This window comes from Balaenoptera musculus, chromosome 1 (assembly GCF_009873245.2).
Source record: "Balaenoptera musculus isolate JJ_BM4_2016_0621 chromosome 1, mBalMus1.pri.v3, whole genome shotgun sequence".
NCBI classification, from domain to species: domain Eukaryota; kingdom Metazoa; phylum Chordata; class Mammalia; order Artiodactyla; family Balaenopteridae; genus Balaenoptera; species Balaenoptera musculus.
The window spans coordinates 8,986,127-9,006,962 of record NC_045785.1 but is presented as its reverse complement, the minus strand read 5'-3'; the positions used below and the strand labels follow the sequence as shown (position 1 = coordinate 9,006,962).

Below are 20,836 nucleotides of genomic sequence, written 5' to 3'. Positions count from 1 at the left end.
TGCCCAGGCCTCAGCCCTCAAGCCGCACTACCCAGGGGCTGTGACTGACACGTGCACATTGCGGGTCTTCACCGCTCAGGGCAAGGAGAGGGGGCCGGTCGTCCACAGGGCAGCCTGACGGCAGAGGAAGCAGGTCAGAGGGGCTGGCTGGGTGGGGCAGGGGGCAGCCTTTAGAAGAGACTGAGAGAAGCAGCTGGGGCTAAGGAGGGCGTTTCATTGTCCTTCAGAGCTCTTGGCCTGAGTGCCTTGTGCCTGAGCCTGTACTCCTCAGGTGGGTGGGGCTCCGATCCGTTTTCCTTTCCAGGGGAACGGGTCACAGCTGCTGCTGGGCCCCCTGCTTCACCCCAAGTCCACCAAGCACAGGGGCTCTGGCAGCTTCCCACCTGCTTCCCGGCCTCCCACTGCTGCTGGCTCTGCTCCTCAGGCCCCTGGCTGCCAGGCGCTGGTGCCATGTTTCAGAGGCCTGGAATCAGGCAGCAGGAAGCTCTTTGGCTCCCTCCTGGGTACGTGCAGTCAGTGCTGGAAGAACTCCGGGGCCCAGCTCCTTCTGCCCCCAGGGAAGAGGAGGCCCTTCCCTCTGCCCCAGGCCAAACGCACAGGCTTGGAAGTGATGGGACCTGTGATCAGGGAAGCTGGGCTCTGAGCGCGTACCAGGGAGGGGCGCTCGCGTACCAGGGAGGGGCGCTCAGCACAGGCGCGTGTGAGCAGCAGCTGTGCCACAGGCCAAGCCCTGTCCCCAGACCAGTGACAGGGCAGGACCGTGCTCAGCACGTGGTCACCAGCTGAACGAAGGGCTCTGGAATCCAGGCTGTTTTCTCTAACTGAACTGACCTCTCCCCTGAAAAAGAAGGGGTTCTGGGGGCACCAAGCAGGGAGGGCTGCAGCTCAGGAATGGGCAGGCGTGGCACTGCTAGGAAGGGCCTGCTGGGGGCGGGGCCGCCCCCCCAGTACCTGGGAGTGGACCCAGCCGTCGTCTTGTTGCTGTAATCGCTGAGACACCTGCAGCCGTAGGGTCCACAGTCGCCAGGCCCGCCTCAGGTGCCGCTGCCTGAGCTATGGGGACAGTCGCGAGAGGCCCCAAGCTGGGCCCACCACTGTCCCCGGCCCGGCAGCCCGCAGCCCCTCTGCTGCCTCTCCCTGCCTGCAGCTCTGCGGCACCGGGAGGAAGGGGATGTGACGAGGAGGTGTCATCTGAGGTGTGTTAACAATGCAGATTCCTGCAGCTGTTCCCGAGCTTTCAGGCTTCGTAGATCGGAAGGCCTGAACTTCCTTTCAGAGACTGTGTTTCCAGGGGTTAGGGCTGGGAACGGGACATGACGGGAGATGAGCGTGAGGGTGGGGAGGGGCCGCCCCACTCACCAGTGTCGGCGCCAGCTTGTCCGTCCCCCGAGCATCTACCCAGCGCTGCCATGCAGCTGCCCGGCCCTGGCCTGCGGGGAACCCCGGAGCCGGCGAAGCAGTGCCTCAGGGCGCCAGCACTGCAGGTACTTCCTCCTGAGGGGAGAGGCCCTGGTGTGTGTCCTGACAGCCAAGGGCATCACGACCCCTTCATGGCCAGGAAAGAGGGCAGAGCCACAGGCCTGGACCTGGGCCGCAGAATCCTGCGGGACGAGCACCGGCCAGAGAGGGCCCAGGTCAGGCAAGCCCCTCAGCCCAGCCTCGCCCACACCCTCAGCCCTCCCTCTCCACCCCTACTCTCAGCCCTTCCTCTCCACACACACGCTCTGCTCCCACCCCAGACACCTTTTCTCGGCCTCGCCTTTGCCCTTGAGGTCTTTGGTCTCAGAGCTGCGGTCCCCTTCTGGCCCCATAGGGCGCTGGCCCTGCGCCCAGCAGGCGCATCTGGGCCCCTGCAGCTGGAGCTGGGAGGCAGGGCTCCCAGCTGGGAGGGGAGGCTCTCTGTCACCTGGCAAAGGGGCGTCGGAAGAGGTTAACACATCATTCAGGGGAGTAAGCTCTCCCCCCGGTACTTCTGGAAGCTGAGCCCTAGGAAGAGAGTTAACAAGAAATGGTGTTGAGCCTGTGTCCCTGCTTCCACCACCTCTGCCCACGCCTCCTGCAAAGGCTTGGGCTGCGGCCCCGAAGGGTGGGGCCGGAGAAATTGTAATTGTTTTCTCAAAATTGTGAAATATTCCAGAAGAGGAGATGGGTGGGGAAAACAGTAAATACATAAGACAGATTCGCCAAGAGTTCAAAGCTGATTTCCGGGCCCGTGAGGGCTGGTGACGGTCTCATCCCTGCACTTCAGCCATTGTTCATTCCCCGAGGGAGAGTGTCCTTACTCTGAGTCCGGGACGTTTCTCTCTGCTTCCTCTGTCCACTGGGGCTGTGGTGCTTGGTTGGGCTGGGCAGGCCAGGCCCTGTGGCCTGTGGCCTGCAGCTGCGGGCCTGAGGGAACAAAGAGGAAACCCTGAACCAATGGGCTTGGACATCTAGGGGCCCAAGTGACCTGGCAGGATTCCTTTCCCGACCAGTAACAGGGCCTCCTATTTGTGTGCACACAAGTGGGACGGATTCTCCCACGAGCCCCGAGGCTCCCAGAGGAGACAGGAAAGGCCCGAGAGTAGTATGGCCATCAGTACACGCCACTGCCTCTTTCCCCATACTCCCACATGGCTCGAGACCCAGGAAGGTGAGTGGACCAAAAATGGCTACCACAGAGCTTACCTGTGCCAGGTACACACTGTGAGGTGGGCATTACTCTCCCCACTCAGCCTCATAAAGTCAAATTACTTGTCTGAGGCCTCACCTCTTGGGAGCGGTCTGACTCCAGGGCCCGAGCCCCAGCGACTGAGCTATACGGACACCAGGGGCTCTCTAAGGGAGTCTGTGCCACCATGAGATGGCATAAAACCCGCCCCCGTCATTAGATGAGGGCTGCCTGGGCGCGCGTGTGCGTGCGGTAGAAAGAGGGGGGGCCTGGAATTCAGCCCCCTAGTTACCATTTACCGTTCCTGACATTTACTTTGTTTCTACAAGTCTCAGTTTCTCCATCAGTAAACGGGATCCCTGCCTGCCTTTGCTGACAGGAATGGAATGAAAGTGTTTATAAACATACTCTGAAAATAAAATTCTCTTGAAACACAGATCTAGAAATTAAATACCCTGAGACCCCAGAATCTGCTGTCACCATAGCCCCACATAGGTAAATATGTGGATTCTGCAAACAACCAAAGCCAGTCCGTTTCAATTCCATTTAAAACAAACCACTTTAATCTTTTTTCTTAGAAACTTTCTAGAGTCTATGACATACTTTGTGGCATCCTGAAACAGGGTTCTTGATGATGCCAGGTCATCTTGAGGAACACTCTGTGGCCTGCCAGTGACTCTGGGGCTATGTGTCCCGCAATGACATGTCCCTAGACTGCCATGCAGTGTCACTGTTTGTGCCTGGGTTTCCTTGTGGCCTCTTCCCTCGTGCTAGGCCACCCAGCTCTTTGTCACCATTTGCTGGTATCAGAACTAATGCTTCTGGTCTGGAGACGGACTGGCAGTTATCTTTGGGTAGAGAGAGTCATGAAGGAATATTTTTTCATTTATATTTTCTGGGTTTTCTATAATGAGCATGTTTCATTTTCTAATTAGAAAAAAAAAAAAAGACAAAAAATTTCTACTGACCCCAATTACCTCTCTTGATCCTAGACTGTACCATGACTTATAATGAGTTTAGGTGTCTGTCTCCCTAACAGATGCGACCCAGGGTGCTTCTTTGTAGCAGACCAGCACTGGGCTGGCACTCGGTGCTCAGTAAGTGCTGATGGACCTGTAATTGGCTGTCTGCCCGGCCAGGAGGCTCTTGAGAACCCATAGGGGTGGTGTCCACAAGGCCGCTGGGGTCCTGGAAAAGCATGCAACCACCCTCACCATCGGGGCTGAATCAAGCTGACTGAGGCCAGTGGCCCTGAGGTCCTTTTGGACCTCCCACCCGACCTGGGCCGGGCCTCACCTGCCTCCCCAGGGCTGGAGCGCTCATCAGCACCAGGAGGTGCCCTCTGGTGGCCAGCCTAGGCCAGTGCCTGAGGCTGGCTCTGGGCCTGGGGTGGGCGGTGCTGGCCTCCTGGGCCTCGGCCTGTGGTTCCAGCCACACTCTGAGCAGCGCTGTCCGCCAGTGGGCCCAGTGGGTTCGCAGGAGGCGCCTGGGCCCAGCCTGCGGGAACTGGGTGATGGCAGTTCGCTGGACACGGCCCCCGGTCGCTGAGTGGGCGCAGGCCTCTAGGACCCCGGCAGGGAGGGAGGAGCCCACACCGAGGCCGTCAGGGCCGGGACTCTAGGGCGGGCTGTAGGGATCCCTCCTCTGCCCCCGCCGGTGCACTGCAGGAGGGGCCCTCCAGGCAAAGCCCGTGCCTGTGCTCCTCCTCCCCCATCCCTCTTCTGGAGAAATCACCTTCAAATGGGCACAGAGAGCAGCAGACTATCACATGACAGGGACAGGCATCCTGTACTGGGGACACAGAGAAAGCAGTCCTGCCAACTGCTCCTTCCCTCCCATCCCCCCACGAGCACTGCTTTATATCATCCAGGACCCGGTATGTGTCTGGCCCGAGCTGAGCTGAGAACTTGCACACGTTATTATCCTGATCCCCGGGGCCACCCTGCAAGGCAGGCCTGTAATCTTCCTTGGACCTTCAAAGTTAGACTTGCCCAAAGAGGGGTGGCATAGCTGGAAAGTGCAGAGCTGGAATTTGACCCCAGGGACCAGGACCTCCTCTCCCCATCACCCCTAGCCCCCTGAGACCTGCCACCGGCTGACAAATACCCTCTACCCTGACCCCGAACAAGCTCAAGGCCTAAGCTGGAAGCACAGTGCGGGGCTGCCCTCAGGCCATGGGCACCCACCTGGCGCTCAGCTTCGGGGCAGCATGGTCTCGGCTGACCCACTGCAGGAAGGACTCACGTGCCCACAGCATCCAGCGCAGGGCCTGGGCCTGGGTTCTCTCTCCTGCCTGCTGGCGGGCCCCACAGCACTGGCCCGGGGCCCCTTGCCTTGCCTGCTGGGCCCGGGCCCTCCTCAGCTTGATGTCCACCTGGTGTCCCTGTTCTTGGCTTCTCCAGCAGGAGAAGGAGGCCCGGGCCACGCGCTGCTCCCGAGGCCGGGCTGCAGCTTCTGGGGCTTCACTGGCAAATGTGGCCCCTGGTGCCCATCTCCTCAGGCCATCCTGGAAGGCTGGACCCTTGGCCCGGGCCATCCCTGTGTCTCTCACTACTCCACACCAGGCCTGGAAGTGGCTGCAGAACAGGTGCAGAGAAGGGGCCCAGCCGCCTTCCCAGTCAAAAGTCACATTAATTCAAAATTACACCCGAAAATTCCCCACAAACCATCACTGGTTCTTCACAGTTTTGCATACACAGCCCTGTGCCTTAAGAACGTATGGATGGATGTATAACGCGTGAAAGCTCTGGCTTTCTTTTAGGGGCCTTGGCACGCACTCACCCCCGCTCCGGGGGCAGGTGCTGCCCGGGAGGGTGTAGGAACCCGGCAGTCGTGGCTTCAGGTCCCTCTCCACCAAGAGAACATGAACGCCCTGCTTGCCCTCACAAGGCCGCTCTGGGGCAGGAGGTCAGTGAGGAGAATGTGGTCCCCGCTCCCAGATGGACCAAGAAAACATCAGCCACTCTGCGGTGAATGGTTCAGTGCCCCCGTGGGGACACTGTGAACGCGTGTGAGTTTGTACAGAACCAACCCTGGGAGAAGGTGTCATCTGTCCCCTCTGCTTTTAAACATGCACCCATGAACGGTATATGTGTGTCACTAGAACATCTCTATTTCAGATTTCTCTCTCTTTGTGGTGGCTGTTTGAGGAGTTGATTTCCCCATCTTTTTTTTTTTTTTTGGCCTCAAGGCATGCGGGATCTTAGTTCCCTGACCAGGGATCGAACCCGTGCGCCCTGCAGTGGAAGCGCAGAGTCTTAACCACTGGACCGCCAGGGAAGTCCCTGATTTCCCCATCTTAACTGTGAGCTCTGAAACCAAAGGGCTGACCTGGCCAGGAGGTGGAGACCTGGGGCTTGTCAGGGCATTGGGTGGGATTAGGGGCTTGCCATCCCCCATCTCCCAAACAATTCATATAATGGAAGCGTGGTGGTTTTGACTCCAGGCTGGGGTCTCCCTTCACGCCCATGATGCCCGGGTCCCAGGCCTCCAGCCTGGCCTGCCCCTAGAGCTGCAGAGGCCACCCAGCTTCCCATCCCTAGGCTCTCTCCCTGCTTTTCCTGGGGTGGGGGTGACCCTCGCTCTCCCACCCCCAGGCCCGGCCACCTCTGCAGTAGGAGCCGCTCTGGACCGGCCGCCGTGGGTCTCTGACGAGCTGCTGCCTCCTGCCAGCCCCGGAACACGGCCCCGCGCAGGCCCTGGAGGCGGCCCGCACACACCGCTGGTGCTTTTCACGCCGGAGCTGCTGTCCTGTGGCCAGAGAGACGCTGAAGTGCCCCTAGGCGCTCATTCCAGCCTCAGCCTGGGCCCCAAGGAACCGCGGGCCCCTGCTCTGCCAGCCTCCGCCCTCTACCCAAGTGGGAACCAAGGAGGCCACCTAACTGTCTGGGTTAAAATGCTCCCATTTACAGGTGTCCTACTGGTGACCAGGCCAACCAACTCAGAGTTTTGTTTTGTTTTGTTTTTTTAATTTCTTGACGATGTTTAGGAATCAGGAGAATTCACATAAAAATACAGATTTCCAGCTTTTCTGTAAAAACAGAGGTCTGGCAACACCGGGCCAACATTCCTGGGCAATGATTAGGCTGGGGAAGCAGCTGTCCCCAGTGGACAGGACACGAACTTTCCAGCACAACCAAATCCCCACCTGCCAGCCCACTGATATGATAGCGGTGGAGTGAGAAGCCTCTAAAATTGCCCCCAGTGATCCCCGCCTTCTGTGCTGGGCTCTGAGGACACTGTGACTCCTGAAGGCCGGGTGAGGATGACAAGGATGAAGATGAAGATGGTGATGATGATGGTAGCACCCACGAGGAGCTGGGTTCTGAGCCAAGCACTTTGTGTGGATTGTCTCACAGAATTCCCGCAATCACTCTAGCAGGGGTGGGTACCACTGTTATCCCCATTTTACGGATGAGTAAGCTGAGGTTAAGTAGCACACTTAAAGTCCACACAGCCAGGGAATGGAAGAGCGGGGAACGTGAACCCAAGCCTACAGCATCCACGCCCCCCGGTCCTGCTCTGCCACCCAGTCTTTGCGGGGGCGGGGGGCCTGTGAAAGCGTCCCATCACTGGACTCTGTGCTAGAGGACCAGAATCTTGGGTGTCCCTGACGGACCTTGGCCCCCTCTCACCCCTGGTGCCCCGTCCCAGTCCCCGACTCACTCTGCCAGCAGTGCCAGTGGCCCAGTAAACGTCGCTGCTGTCCCCGCCCCACTCCCGGGCCCACTGTTCCGTCTCCTGCTGCTGCACCAGCCGCTGCCGCCACAGGCCCAGCGCGGCCCTGCAGCTCTGATCCCAGGCCCGGCGGGCAGCCAGCTCTCTCCTGGCCCCCTGGGCTGTTGCCCAGTGGCTCCAGCCAAGGAGGATGCTGGGAAGGGGAGTGTCCACCCTCAGGTGGTCACTGCCACCCTGGGCCAGCCCGGCCCTCCCCTCCCCTCCCCTCAGAAGCAGGGAGGGCTCAGGGTGACTCTTCTCCCTCCATCCATCATGGGGGAGAGTGGGTTGCTGGGGGCTGGAGGGCTTAAATGCTGCTCCGAGGGTCACAATGACAGGTGGTTGGGATACAGTGGGACCCCAGACCCCCGATGCCAAGTGCTGTGCTCAGCTCCTAGTGAGGAACATCGCTACGGGCTGAGTGTTTACTAACGCCAGGCACTGTGCTAGGGGATGTGCGTGCCCCTCCCTCGCTGATTCCCATTGGAGTGAGTCCTATTATTACCCCCATACGAACGGGGAGATAGAGGCAGAGAGAGGTTAAGCAACTTGCCCAAGATCACACAGCCAGTGAGGGACAAAGCTGGGATTACCACAGCCGTGAAATTTCTGGGAGAAACGAATACCTCACACCTCTCAGCAGGGCAGGGTAGGAGGGCAGGAGGCTCTGAGAGGATCTGAGTCTGGGGTGTGAGGGGAGCCCTCTGGGATGCAGACCCCAAGGGGGTGCGGTGGGAAGGGCAAGGATTGATGGGAAACAGTAAATCCAAGGGTGGTGGGCAGCATGGCTCACCCATCCTGGGGAGGGGTCCCTACCGCCTCTGAAGGGTGCGCTGGTGCCACCTTGCCGCGCCCCAGGACTGCTGGGCCGGCGCCTGCTGCCGCTGCCCAGATGCCCACAGAAAGCTCACCCGGAACGCCTCCAGGAGGGCGGGGGCCTGGGAAGACTGGGGAAGGAGGTGTGGAGTCCTGGGTGCCCCGGGCACTGCCACCCCGCCTCCCCCGTCCCTCCCTCCCCCTCCCCTCCCCTCCCCTCCCCCTCCCCTCCCCCTTCCCCTCCCCTCCCCTCCCCACCCTCTGCCCCTGGCCTTCTCCAGGGAGCTGCGGGGTGTCCTGCGGCCCGGCAGGGCCTCCCAACCCAGGATGCCACCCAGAACCGCTGGGGCCAAGGTGGCCCTGGCACTGCCTGGATCCCACGCCCGCAGGCGCCAACCCCTCAGGCTGTGACGCAGCGCACGCTGCTGCACGCCCTCGAAGAAGGAGCTACCGGAGGGGGCAGGTGAGTGCCGGGGCCCCCCCTCACCCCTGGCTGGGGGTGCTGGAAGGGTGCCACCATGAGCCAAACGCTGGGCCAGAGCTGGGCAACCCCACCTCCCACACAGGCCACCCACTAGGACCACCGGGGGCTCTAAGAAATACCGATGCTCACTGGGGTCCCAGCCCCGGAGATTCTGATGTAATGGTCTGGGTGCAGCTTGGGCTTCCCAACTTTTCCAAAGCCCCCAGGGTGACCCCCCGTGAGCAGCTGAGGCCGAGACCACAGCGCTACTTGCCCTGATCACCTGGTTGATCCTCGCCACACTCCCTGGGTGCGTGGGGGCCACACAGTTGATGGGGGGTGGGGCCGAGCCCAGGCCCAGGTACCCAAGACTCAAGAGCCCACAACAGTATTTCTGCCTCCGCTGGGTTATAAAGATAGGGAAACTGAGGCCTGGGGGAAGGTCATTTCCCCAAACTCCAAACAGCAGCAGACCTGGGATCCAAGCACTCATCTCAGGCTACAGGGCAGCCTCAGATATGTTGCAGGGAGATATGGACTGTGACCCGGTTCCCAAAGGCCAGAGGATAGACTGGGGGAGGGAGGGCTGCGTTCTGAAGGGTCATGGTGAACTGAGTTTCCCTAGAGTTTCAGGGACGCATTAAAAGAGACTGAGGGTCTAAGTGGACCAGGTGGGTGTGGGGCTGATGGATGCCAGGTGTATAGCTTTTTATGATTTGTTTTTATTTTTTTCTTGTTTTGTTCTTTTTTGTTTGTTATTTTGGGTTTTTTGTCTGTTTGTTTCTTTACAACCCCTTGTGTCGAGGGCTGACTTTCAATAGATCGCAGCGAGGGAGCTCCTCTGCTAGGTGTATAGCTTTTAAGGACAGAATTCTTAACCCTGCAGCTGCTGGCTTACATTCCTGCTGACATTCCGTCAGTGAAGCTGGTCCCTCCTGACCTCCATGGGCCCTCTCACCCATAACCATCAGCCTGGGCTCTGAATCCCAGCATCCCATCTTGTATAAAAAGCATCACAAGAGGGTCTCACTATAGGCACCTTCTTGCTCCTGATTCAGTGTGATTTAGAGCAAGCTGCTTGACCCCTCTGAGCCTCAGTTTCTCTAGCTGTGTAATAAGGCAAATGGGGGCAGGGGAAAAAGTGGCTCCTTCACTGATTCATTTACGGTATTTGTTCTGTGCCTTCGGCAGCCTGGGCATCTGCAAGACGCTGGGAGACAGTGGTGAGGAGACAGACACGGTTCCCACCACCAGGGGGCTCCCACTTAGCCAGGAGATGGGTGAGAGGTGGGTCCAGATTCTGGGGAGGGAGACGAGCACTAAACCAACCTCCCCATCAGGTTCCAGCCACCTTGGCAGGACTCCGTGTCTGTGCCCCTGACCACTCCCTGTCCCCCACAGCTCTCTGCTCAATCACTGTCTCAGTGTCCCTAGGCTACCTCCCCCGGCCCCATGCCTGCTGGGCACCACAGGGTGCCAGGCCCCGTGCTGGGGCCACAGAGAGGAGCAGGATGTGGCCCATTCCCTATGGGACACTCCATCCGGTACCGAGGACTGCTCACATTCCCACCCCATGCCCTCCAGGCCCAACCCCAGGTCACAAACTCATGGACACCTACTCCGCCCGCTGGCGCTGGGAGAGCGGCGTCCTCCAGAGCAGCAGCGCCCGGTGGAGGGCCAGCCTCCGGCCGGCTTCCTGCAGGGAGCCCTGGCCTTGCTCCTGGGGCAGTGCCTGGGCCACCACCCCCAGGCCTTGGGCTGTGGCCCCCCCAGGGGCCGAGCTGAGGAGGGCCATGTTCCCTGAGAAGCAGACAAGAGTTGAATCAGTGACCTCCCTCTGCTCAAAGCCATTGGTGGTCGCTGCCTCAGGCCCCTTAGGACCTCTCCCCTCGTGGCTACTGCCCCCTCCCACCACCCCCAAACCCTCCCCACCGGGACACCTGGAACACCCCATCTTCCTCTGTCAGGTTTTGGTCGGTCGGGGGCAGGGGTTGTGCATCCCCCTAAGACCAGGAGCTTCCCAGAAGCAGGGGCTACATCTCTTGCAGGTGGAAGACTGAACAGGTCTCTCGCCTAGAGGAGCTCACGATGGAGGTCAGGATGGGGCCCACCAAAGCCTGCTGCTCCAGGGACCCCTCCGGACCCTCCCAGGCCTGCCAGGCTGCATCCCCGAGAAAGCTCCTGATCCCATCACCTCCCACCACGAGAATCCATAAATCAACTGGGCGACTGCAGAAGGAGCTTAAGTGATGCTGTTCGCTGGGGTGGGAGGGAGAGTGAGCCCCTCGGCCCGCCACTCATTCACCTGCCTTCCGCCAACAAAGGGACAGCTGGGTCACCTTCGCCCCATCTGAGGCCTGGAGCTGCTTCATCTGCACCCACTGCTGCAGGCACATCCTCAGGGTCCCTGCCCGGCGGTTGGCCATGTGGACTCGGTACCGGGTCCCTCTTTGCACGAACCGCTGCCAGGCCCCAAAGCACCTGGAGAGCCAAGAGAAAGTGCTGGTGCTCATCGTAATGACTGCAGCTGCAGCCTCCTGCCATGTGCCAGCCACACCACGGAGGCCTTGGGCAAGCCACTCACCTCTGTGAGCCTCAGCTTTCTTGTCTGTAAAATGGGGCTGCTGTAAGGATGGTGCGGCATGCCATCTGCTCAGGCCACGCCGTCACTTCTGGGTGCCCGGATGGCCTCAGCAGCATCCTACCTGCCCTCCTGCATCCACTGTTGCCCCCACCCCTCCAGTCAGTGCCTACACGGTAACCAGAGTGATATTTTTCAAATCTCAAATCAAATTACCTTACTCTCTTGCTAAAATCCTCCAGCAGCAGTCCCCTTGCTCTGATGATAAAATTTCGACTCCTCCCCACTGCCAACAAGGCACTCTCTGCATGGTCTGTCCCCCACCCACCATTACACACCTTTCCAGCTTCATCTCAAACCACCCCAGCCCCCAACCCCATACTAACAGGGTTCCGACTGGACTGCCGTTCTTTGAATTTTCCATGTTCCTCTCCCTGTCAGAGGTCTTTGCACATGCTGTTCCATTCCCTCTGCCTGGCACTCCTGTCTGCTGTCCCTCCACCAGTCAGCCATGCACCCTTCCCATCTCTGCTGAACCCTGGGCAGCAAAAAAAGTTTGTCAAAAGTTCTCATAGAAAACTCTATCGGGGACTTCCCTGGTGGTGCAGTAGTTAAGAATCTGCCTGCCAACGCAGGGAACACGGGTTCGATCCCTGGTCCAGGAAGATACCACATGCCGCGGAGCAACTAAGCCTGCGAGCCACAACTACTGAGCCCTTGTGCCACAACTACTGAAGCCCGCACACCTAGAGCCTGCGCTCCGCAACAAAGAGAAGCCACTGCAAGGAGAAGCCCATGTACCGCAACAAAGAGTAGCCCCCGCTCGCCGCAGCTAGGGAAAGCCTGAGCGCAGCAACGAAGACCCAACACAGACAATAAATAAATAAATAAATGAATTTATAAAAAAGAAAAAAGAAAAAGAAAACTCTATCGGGGAATGCAACCAGCAAAATGCAGACAGTAGGAAACTCTACCTGACAAGCAGCGTGGTTTCTTCAACAGATAACTTGCAAGGAAACAAACAAACTAAAACAACAGAGGGGAGTCCCTAGATTAAAAAGAGCTTAAGGACTCCTCAACCAATGACAGCATGTGGGCCTTATTTAGATCCCAATACAAACAAAATATAACAACAGGGACTTCCCTGGTGGTCCAGCGTGTAATACTCCGTGCTCCCAATGCAGGGGGCCTGGGTTCGATCCCTGGTCGGGGAACTAGATCCCACGTGCATGCCACAACTAAGAGTCTGCATGCCACAACAAAGATCCTGCGTACCGCAACTAAGACCCAGCGCAGCCAAAATAAATAAATAAATAAATAAATAAATACCAAAAAAAAAAAAAAAACTATAACAACATATTTGCTTGTAAAACAATTGGAAATTTGAATGCTGACCAGATATTTGTTGGTATTAAGGAATTATTCATTTTTTAGGTGTGATCCTGGCATGGTGGTTCTGTTGTTTAAAAGACACTTTATGTTTTAGAGATGCTACAGAAATATTTACAGATGAAATGGTAGGATGCATGGGATTTGCCTCAAAATTATGTAGTGGGGGAAGTAGCCAGGGTACAGATTAAACAAATTTTCTCAGGAGGTGATTTTCGTGAAACTGGATGATGGGTACGCTGAGGTTGATTATCCTATATTCCCTACTTTTATGTAAGATAAAAATGTCCCATAATAAAGTAGTTAACAAGGAAAAAAACAACTTCATGTAGATCTGTGTTTCTTCCCTTCACAACACTTAACTTTGGTGGTATTCACACACACATACACCCTTTGTGATTGTTAATTTCCTGCCTGTCCCTGCACTGGGCCATGGGTTCCATGAGGGCCAGTGACAGCGGGCATTAAGCTTTGCTTATGACTAAATCCCAGCCCCTGGGTGGTGTCTGGCAGGTCTTAGCATCTCAGTAAATGGCACATGTATTCATTTCTTATTTTCATCATTTCAACACTAGGAGTCAAGAATTGACTTAAAGGGCATCTCCCAGCTGCATCCCACCCTCTGCCTCAGGGGAGGGAGTCCCCATTCCCACTTCCCCCTACCTGCAGAGCCAGGCCCTCTGGCACTGGCTGTCCAGTGGGGACACCCAGGCTGCATCTGCAGCAGGAGAGCACCAGGCCTGGGGGGGCCTCTCCATCCTCTGAGTCCTCAGCATGGCCCCAGAGGCCTCTCCCTGGACCCCCTTCTCCTGCCTGGCCCATTCCTTCTGATGGCACCACAGGAGGAAGGCTACAGGGAGGGAAGAGAGGGGGAAGAGAAAGTGAACGGAGGGGAGCATCAGGGCCAGGAGGGACCACTGACTCCTGGGACCCCAGGCCGTGTGGCCTCCGGCCAGTCCCTCTCCATCTTTGGGCCTCAGTTTCCCCACGAGTGAGTCATGTCTAAGGACTTGCCAATTCTAACACTCAAGCTTCTGTCCGGCCTGTACCAGCGTCCATGGCACACAAATGCAGGATGTGCGCAACTCATACTGTGTGTCTTTGAGCTGGTCACTTCATGTCTCTGTGCCTCAGTTCCCCATCAGTAAAATGGGCACAATGCCTTGCTGAGGTCACCACGAGAGAATCAAATGAGATCTTGTCTGGGAAGTTGCCAGAGTAGATACTCGATAAACACTCATTCACTCACTGAGGACCCCCTGCCCGGCCTGGCTCCGTCTCCCCCGTTTCCCAGCGCCCCACATCTTACCAGCCAGCTGTTGCAGAGCCTGCAGGATCTGGACTCCCCTGTCTCCTCCATCTGGCCTCGGCCCAGAACACAACGGAATCGGCTGGGCTCCCGCCTCCTCCCTCCGACTACTTGGACTGAGAGTAAAATTGCCCAGAGAGAAACTGATGCCCAGGCAGAGGGAGGGCACCTGGTCCCAACCCATCCACCCCAGTCCTGCAGTGCCGTCTGCCTGCAGGAGCAAAGGCGCGCTGAGCCACCCCCTGTTCTGTTCCAGAGAGTACCTTCTACTCCTGATTATGTAAGTGATTTTGGGGGAAGGTTATGCTTTTGCTGAATACTCGTCAATACTATTAGGGTTTTTTACAACACACGTGCATTAAAATAAATATTACTTAAATAATTATTTTAAACACATTTGTTTCATTTAAAAATAGGAACAAAAACAATACATCACTGGAATGGAAAATTGAGGAAAAGAAAATAACCACCTTTAATCTCACCACTCCAGAGATGACCATCATTTTAGCATTTTTTGGGGGGGGGATGGGGGATGACATTTATTTACTTGTATTTTTAATAGTGGTAAAATACACATAATATAAAATTTACCATTTAACCATTTTTTTTAAGGAATACTGATGTGATTATCGTGACTTTCTTTTTTTACTTTTTGAATTTTTTTATACATCTTTATTGGGGTATAATTGCTTTACAATGTTGTGTTAGTTTCTGTTGTACAACAAAGTGAATCAGTTATATGTATACATATATCCCCATATCCCCTCCCTCTTGAGCCTTCCTCCCACCCCTCCAGGTCATCACAAAGCATCAAGCTGCTCTCCCTATGCTATGCAGCAGCTTCCCACTAGCTATCTATTTTACACTTGGTAGCGTATATATGTCAATGCCACTCTCTCACTACATCTCAGCCTCCCCTTCCCCCACTGTGTCAAGTCCGTTCTCTACATCTATGTCTTATTTCTGCCCTGCCACTAGGTCCATCAGTACCATTTTTTCTAGATTCCATATATATGCGTTAGCATACGGTATTTGTTTTTCTCTTTCTGACTTACTTCACTCTGCATGACAGACTCTAAATCCATCCACCTCACTACGAATAACTCAATTTTGTTCCTTTTTGTGGCTGAGTAATACTCCATTGTATATAGGTGCCACATCTTCTTTATCCATTCATCTGTTGATGGACATTTAGGTTGCTTCCATGTCCTGGCTATTGTAAATAGTGCTGCAATGAACATTGTGGTACATGACTCTTTTTGAATGACGGTTTTCTCAGGGTATATGCCCAGTAGTGGGATTGCTGGGTCATATGGTAGTTGTATTTTTAGTTTTTTAAGGACTCTCCATAGTGGCTGTATCAATTTACATTCCCACCAACAGTGCAAGAGGGTTCCCTTTTCTCCACACCCTCTCCAGCATTTGTTGTTTGTAGATTTTCTGATGATGCCCATTCTAACCCATTTTAAAATTAATTAATTTATTAATTTATTTATTTTGGGCTGCGTTGGGTCTTCGTTGCTGCGCACGGGCTTTCTCTAGTTGCGGTGAGCAGGGGCTACTCTTCGCTGAGGTGCGCGGGCTTCTCGTTGTGGTGGCTTCTCTTTCTGCGGGGCGCTGGCTCTAGGCACGCAGGCTTCAGCAGTTGTGGCATTCGGGCTCAGTAGTTGTGGCACACGGGCTTAGTTGCTCCGCAGCATGTGGGATCCTCTCGGACCAGGGCTTGAACCCGTGTCCCCTGCACTGGCAGGCAGACTCCCAGCCACTGCGCCACCAGGGAAGTCCCCATCTTAACCATTTTTAAGTGAGCAGTTCAGTGGTATTAAGTAATTCACATTGTTATGCAACATTTTAGTATTTTTGCTTCTGGTTTTTTTTTCTATGCACCGTCTTACGTTCATAGAAAAAAATATTTTAGGTACTATTTTTTTATCCTCTTTTTTTCTTCATTGAACATTTCCATAACCCTTTTTCTTCTCATTAAAAATTCTATGCAAATATCCATAAACCTACTTCCAGGAAGGGGAATAATATACGTAAGGAAGGAGGTGAAACTTTCAAATTAATTGAAATACTTCCATCTATCTCGAATGTTTTTGCAAATCAAACATGCATTACTGTTATGATTAGAAAGAACACCAGTAAAGCTACCGAAACAAAAAATAAAGAAAAAAAGTGGGGAGGAATTTAAAAAATCTCGATAAGCATCATATTGAACTGTTGCCAAATGTTTATCACATGGCTAAACTACAATTTTCTCTCTCGCTGTTGGGTATTTAGGCTGTTTCGAAGTTTTCACGAAGTATAAATAATGCCATGATGGACATCGTTTTGCACAAATCTTGGTCCACATTTGCTGGTTTTATCCTCATTCTCTTGTGGGGGAGGGGAAACGGGGGACAAGGAGGGAGGGAAGGCCACCAGCACTGCCCAGGTCACACTGACCGACCTGGGGTGTCCCAGACTACCTGCTTCTCCAGGCAGTGTCCACCACCGGCTTCCCTCCTGAGGGGACTCGGTCCTGGCCTCCCCTGGCGGATAGGGGTCCTGGCTCAGCCTGGATGTGAAGCTGCCCTTGTTTCTGCTGCTGAATCAAGTTTCTCCACTGGGACAAGAGAGAAGGGGAAGAGGAACGTTGGCTGTAGCCTCAAATGTACCCTGAGCAGTGGAGGGGGGGGGGGCACCAGGAAGGGCGGGGACATGAGTCAGACGTTGTGGTTTTAACCATTAGACTCCCCTGCCTCTTTGGGAATGAATGAATGAATGAATGAATGGAGAGATAGAGCCCAAGAGGCAGGGTTTTCCTTGGGAGACAAAACCTGGAGCTGGGCCCTCCTAAAGCACTTTCCCCAAGGAGGGAAGAACATAGAAGTTCCCTCTTAGTCCTGGCTGGCAAACCGCTAGTGAAAAATAACAACCGGGACTTCCCTGGCAGTCCAGTGGTTAAGACTCTGCGTTTCCACTGCAGGGGGCATGGGTTTGAGCCCTGGTTGCGCAACTAGGATCCCGCGTGACACACGGTGCAGCCAAACAGAAACAAAAAGCAAAACAAACAACAAAAAATAGCAACCACTGAAACAGTAGAGTGCTTGCTATGTGCTAGGCAGGGTTCTGAGTTCCTTATATTTGTTAATTTAACCTCACAACAACCCTGAGAGGTATGTACTATTATGATCCCATTTTAAAGCTAAAGAAACTAAGGCACAGAGAGGTTAAGTAACTTGCCCAAGCTCACACAGTGAGAAAATGTGGGGAAAAGGAAAGTGGCGGAGACAGGATTTGAATTCAGGCAGAGCTCGGTCACGTCTGGGCTGACACCGCCTCCCCGCTACTGCCAATCACTCAGGAGGAACAACCTGCGCCCCAGGAGAGCCTCCTCCCCAGACACACGGGCACTTCATCACCTCCCCATGGTCCAGCCTGGAGGCCCCTAACTTTTTGGAAGGTCCGCGCCAGCAGGGCCTGCGTGTGTCGTCCCCACGCCGCCTCCAGCTGGGCCTCCCGGAGCAACAGTGTCCACCGCGGCGCCCGTGGGCCCCCGCGCAACAGCTGCCGGCGGCCCAGCGCCATGGCCGCTGCCACTGCCCGCCGCCTCTGCACCCAGTGCCGCCACGCTCTGAAACATCTGGACGGCCACTGCCAGCTGGGGACAGACCAGGCTGACCAGGGGATGGGCCTGGTCCCCAGTCCTGGGGAGAGCGGGGGGCTCAGCAGCACCCACGTCGCCTTTCCAGCAGGGAGGCTCCACGCTGCGGCAGGAGAGCTGGCTGGACCCCGCGAGAACTTCCCTCTATGGGGGGCTAGCCTTGGAAATCCCAGACAAGAGAGCTCCTGGGGGCAGGAGAATGAACGCAGGACAGCCTCACGGGTTTAGGATTCCCGGGGGCAGCATTCCCGTGTTCCCGTCCTTGGGGCCCGGGAGGTTCCCGCCCCCTGAAATTCTGCAAGGATCTGCCATCCGGGCCTGATCTCCGTCAGGCCCGAGTCTGCAGGCAAATGCGAGAGGAGGCGTCCCAGGACCATGGCCCCGGCTCCCACCCCGCAGCCCATGACCTCACCGGCCTATCTCAGACTCCAGGCTCACAGTGTTTCCGGCTTCGTTCTTGGAAAACAAAGGGACACGACACAGCACTCAGGCCAAGAAGCAAGCAGGACTGGACACCCCCTGCTAAGCCTGCCTGCCCACGGCCTCCCTTTCTGAGGGAGGGTGACAGAGGAGTGACAGCCAGCTTGGAGCGAGAATTCCTGGGAGGCAGCCCTCCTCCCCCAACCCGGAGTCCCCCAGTTCCCACTCCCAGACCCCTCTGGCCTCTACCTGCAGGGCACTCCTCGCGGGGGCCGTGTCTGGCGGACGGGAAGCCGGCCTCTCTTCTTCCCTGCCGACCTGCTCCCGTGGGGTCCTGTCCCCTCCTTCCCGCCCAGCGAGGATGCCCCGGGCTGAACTGGACGAGGCTGAAGAGCAGAGTCTGGCCTCCCTGCTGCCCGCCCCTTGAGGGAGCAGGGGGTCCTCCCTCTGTCCCCTGCCGAATGTAGTCCCTGGGGAGCACGTCTCTCCTCACCTTACAGGGTGGGCAGGAAGGACCCCCTGCCCAGGGTCAAGGGCAACCTGGGCAGCATCTCCAAAGTAGTCTCCAGTGATGCAGGCTTGCTGCTTGCCTGAGAGTCTGAGAGACCATCCTGGACCCCTGGTGCTTCTGGGAAACCTGCAGTTTCCCTGAAACCTTGGGAATGTTTCCTCCTCTCATCCCAGGAAGCAAGAACAGGCTGGATGGGCGGGGGGTGAGCAGCGAGTATCTGGCCAGCTGTGGTCCAGGGCTCCTGCCGCACAGGGCCTGGGGGTTCCCGGGATGCCTGGCACCTGAGACAGACTGCCTCACACTCCAGGCGTTGCACGGAGGCCAGCAGCTGGTGAAGGGCAGCTTGGGACGGAGCCCGAGCCCGGCTCTGGGCAGGGACAGCCAGATCCTCCAGGGTGAGGGGTTCCCCCATGAGCCTGGAGGTCCAGCCCCCCAGGCCACACTGGGATCTGGGGTCCGGCCGTGTGTGCCCTTCAAGTGGGCCCAGGCCTGCAGCGGGCCCAGTGTCTGGGCAGGGGGTATTGGTGCACAGCAGCCGGGACCACCTCGGGCGGGAGGCTGGGGAAGCCAGTGGCCCTCGGGGTAGGGGGCTTCCCCTGGGCATCCTGTGCGGCCAGAAGCTTTCCTGAGCCCCTGACCAGGGGTGACGACGTCCCCACTCAGCCACGCTGGTCTCCCTGACGCTCAGGTTGCTCTGCTGGATGGCAAACGCCTGGGCTCTCCCTTGGGGCCTCCCGGCCAGGGGCTGCAAGTTGCTCTGCTACCGGAAGCTTGAGTTGGTCAGCTGGCCAGTCGTGTCCCTCAGGGCGAGGCCCAGGCTGGGGCTGGTCAGGTTGCTCTGGACTCGGCAGGGCTCCTGGCACAGCGCTGCCCCCGGGGATGGTGTGGTGGCAGGCCCCCTGCTCTCGGCCTGGCCCACGGGCACCCACCGGCCATGTCTACTGGCCAGGCTCTTCCGGAGTCTCCACTGCTCTAAAAAGAGGACAGACAGTTATGCCCTGGGGGAGCACTTGGTGGTCAGTGCTGGGGAGGGACAGGGCGCCACACGGGAGGGAGCCCAGGCTCCAGAGGTCTGCGTCAGCTCTGTCATCCCAGGTGGACCAATGGATGCACCCGGGGGTCTTGAGCCAGAGCAGCGACCTGGTGACAGTGCAGGGACTCAGAGCAGGGACAGGGCAGGGGCAGGGAGGAGGGCACAGGGAAGCAGGGAGGTATTTGGGAGGCTGCTGAGGGGTCCCAGGCGAGAGATGATGGGGCTGGGATGGGGGCGGCAGGAGGGTGGAGAGAAGGAGACAGATCAGGTCTGCTGAGAAGGCCTAGAAGAGGGGGAAGGAAAGAGAAGTGTCACTGACGGCTCCCTGGTGTCCAGCTTGAGCAAAGAGGTGCCGGGGCGTCCGCAGCTGGGGTGAAAGCAAGACTCAACATATCAAACAGCTAAACGTAGGCTGCTCTGGCCCTGAGGGGGTGGCGCTCCCTCCCTGCCGGTCTCCCCAGCCCCCAGGCGATTCTGAAGCTGGGAGACAAGGCCTCTTGGGGGCGGGTGAGATGCCCTGGGAGGGCCTGGCAGGTAGAGTGGGCCATGAAAGTTTGTAGATAGGAACTAAAGGTCAGAGAAGTTAAGCACCTTGCCCCACGGTCACACAGCTAGAACACAGAGAAACTGGCAAGTAAATAGGAATCTGAATCTGTTCTTGGGCTGCTCCCACTCTTGGCTGCGCCGGCTCTGTGGCCTTCTGGAAGCCCCAGGAACCTGAGCAGGGAGGTTCCCAGCCCACCAGCGCTGCCACAAGACCGACCTGTGAGGGCCCCTTCTCTGCCAGGGGCCCCAGACAGGCCCACTCCTGCGCCCCCCTCCTCACCTCATGTCCTGACTTCCTGACCCTCCCTCGCGCCCCGGGCTAGAAGACTTTGTCCCGGGCCCAGCTGGCCCTGAACAGCTAATCTCTGGAATTAGCAAGGCCCTGGGCTGGCCTGTCTGGGAAAGGGGCGCTGGGCTGCTACCCGAGGGGACCTCGCTCCTGCCACCTCTGACCCAGACCCCCTGAACCTCTTGCCTGGCCTCAGGGGGGTGGCCGGCCTGGGGGGCACATTCTCCTTGTGGCTGGTGTCAGGTCTCAGCTCCATGGGCTCCAGGGCAAAGCCAGGGTGGCAGTGACCTTGGTCCACACCACAGCCGGTCCTGTTTGATTAGAGGGACTCTGAGGGGGGAGGATAGGGTGCCCACCTCCTACCCAGCCACGCCCAGCCCTGGTCCCCACTCCCACGCTTCACCAGCATCCCTGGTTGCCCTGAGGTCCAGCCCCGGCTGTCCTGTTCAGGGCCCCTTGGGGTCTCC

The 20,836-nt window shown here is 57.1% G+C and overlaps 1 protein-coding gene across 1 annotated transcript; it reads right to left on the bottom strand.

Annotated features, from left to right (window-relative positions):
• Positions 1–279: 279 nt before the first annotated feature.
• On the bottom strand, positions 280–20,625 carry C1H1orf167 (chromosome 1 C1orf167 homolog). The gene is given in 24 exon segments (XM_036824583.1): positions 280–469; positions 952–1,053; positions 1,298–1,425; positions 1,428–1,546; positions 1,744–1,906; positions 2,283–2,388; positions 3,947–4,212; positions 4,895–5,226; positions 6,257–6,348; positions 6,890–6,974; positions 7,092–7,520; positions 8,183–8,313; positions 8,455–8,629; positions 10,265–10,445; positions 10,951–11,126; positions 13,279–13,465; positions 13,925–14,040; positions 16,393–16,529; positions 17,360–17,567; positions 17,791–17,910; positions 17,983–18,026; positions 18,240–18,547; positions 18,550–19,473; positions 20,556–20,625. Coding segments are annotated over 24 exon segments (4,755 nt in total). The 3' UTR covers positions 280–313.
• Positions 20,626–20,836: the final 211 nt, after the last annotated feature.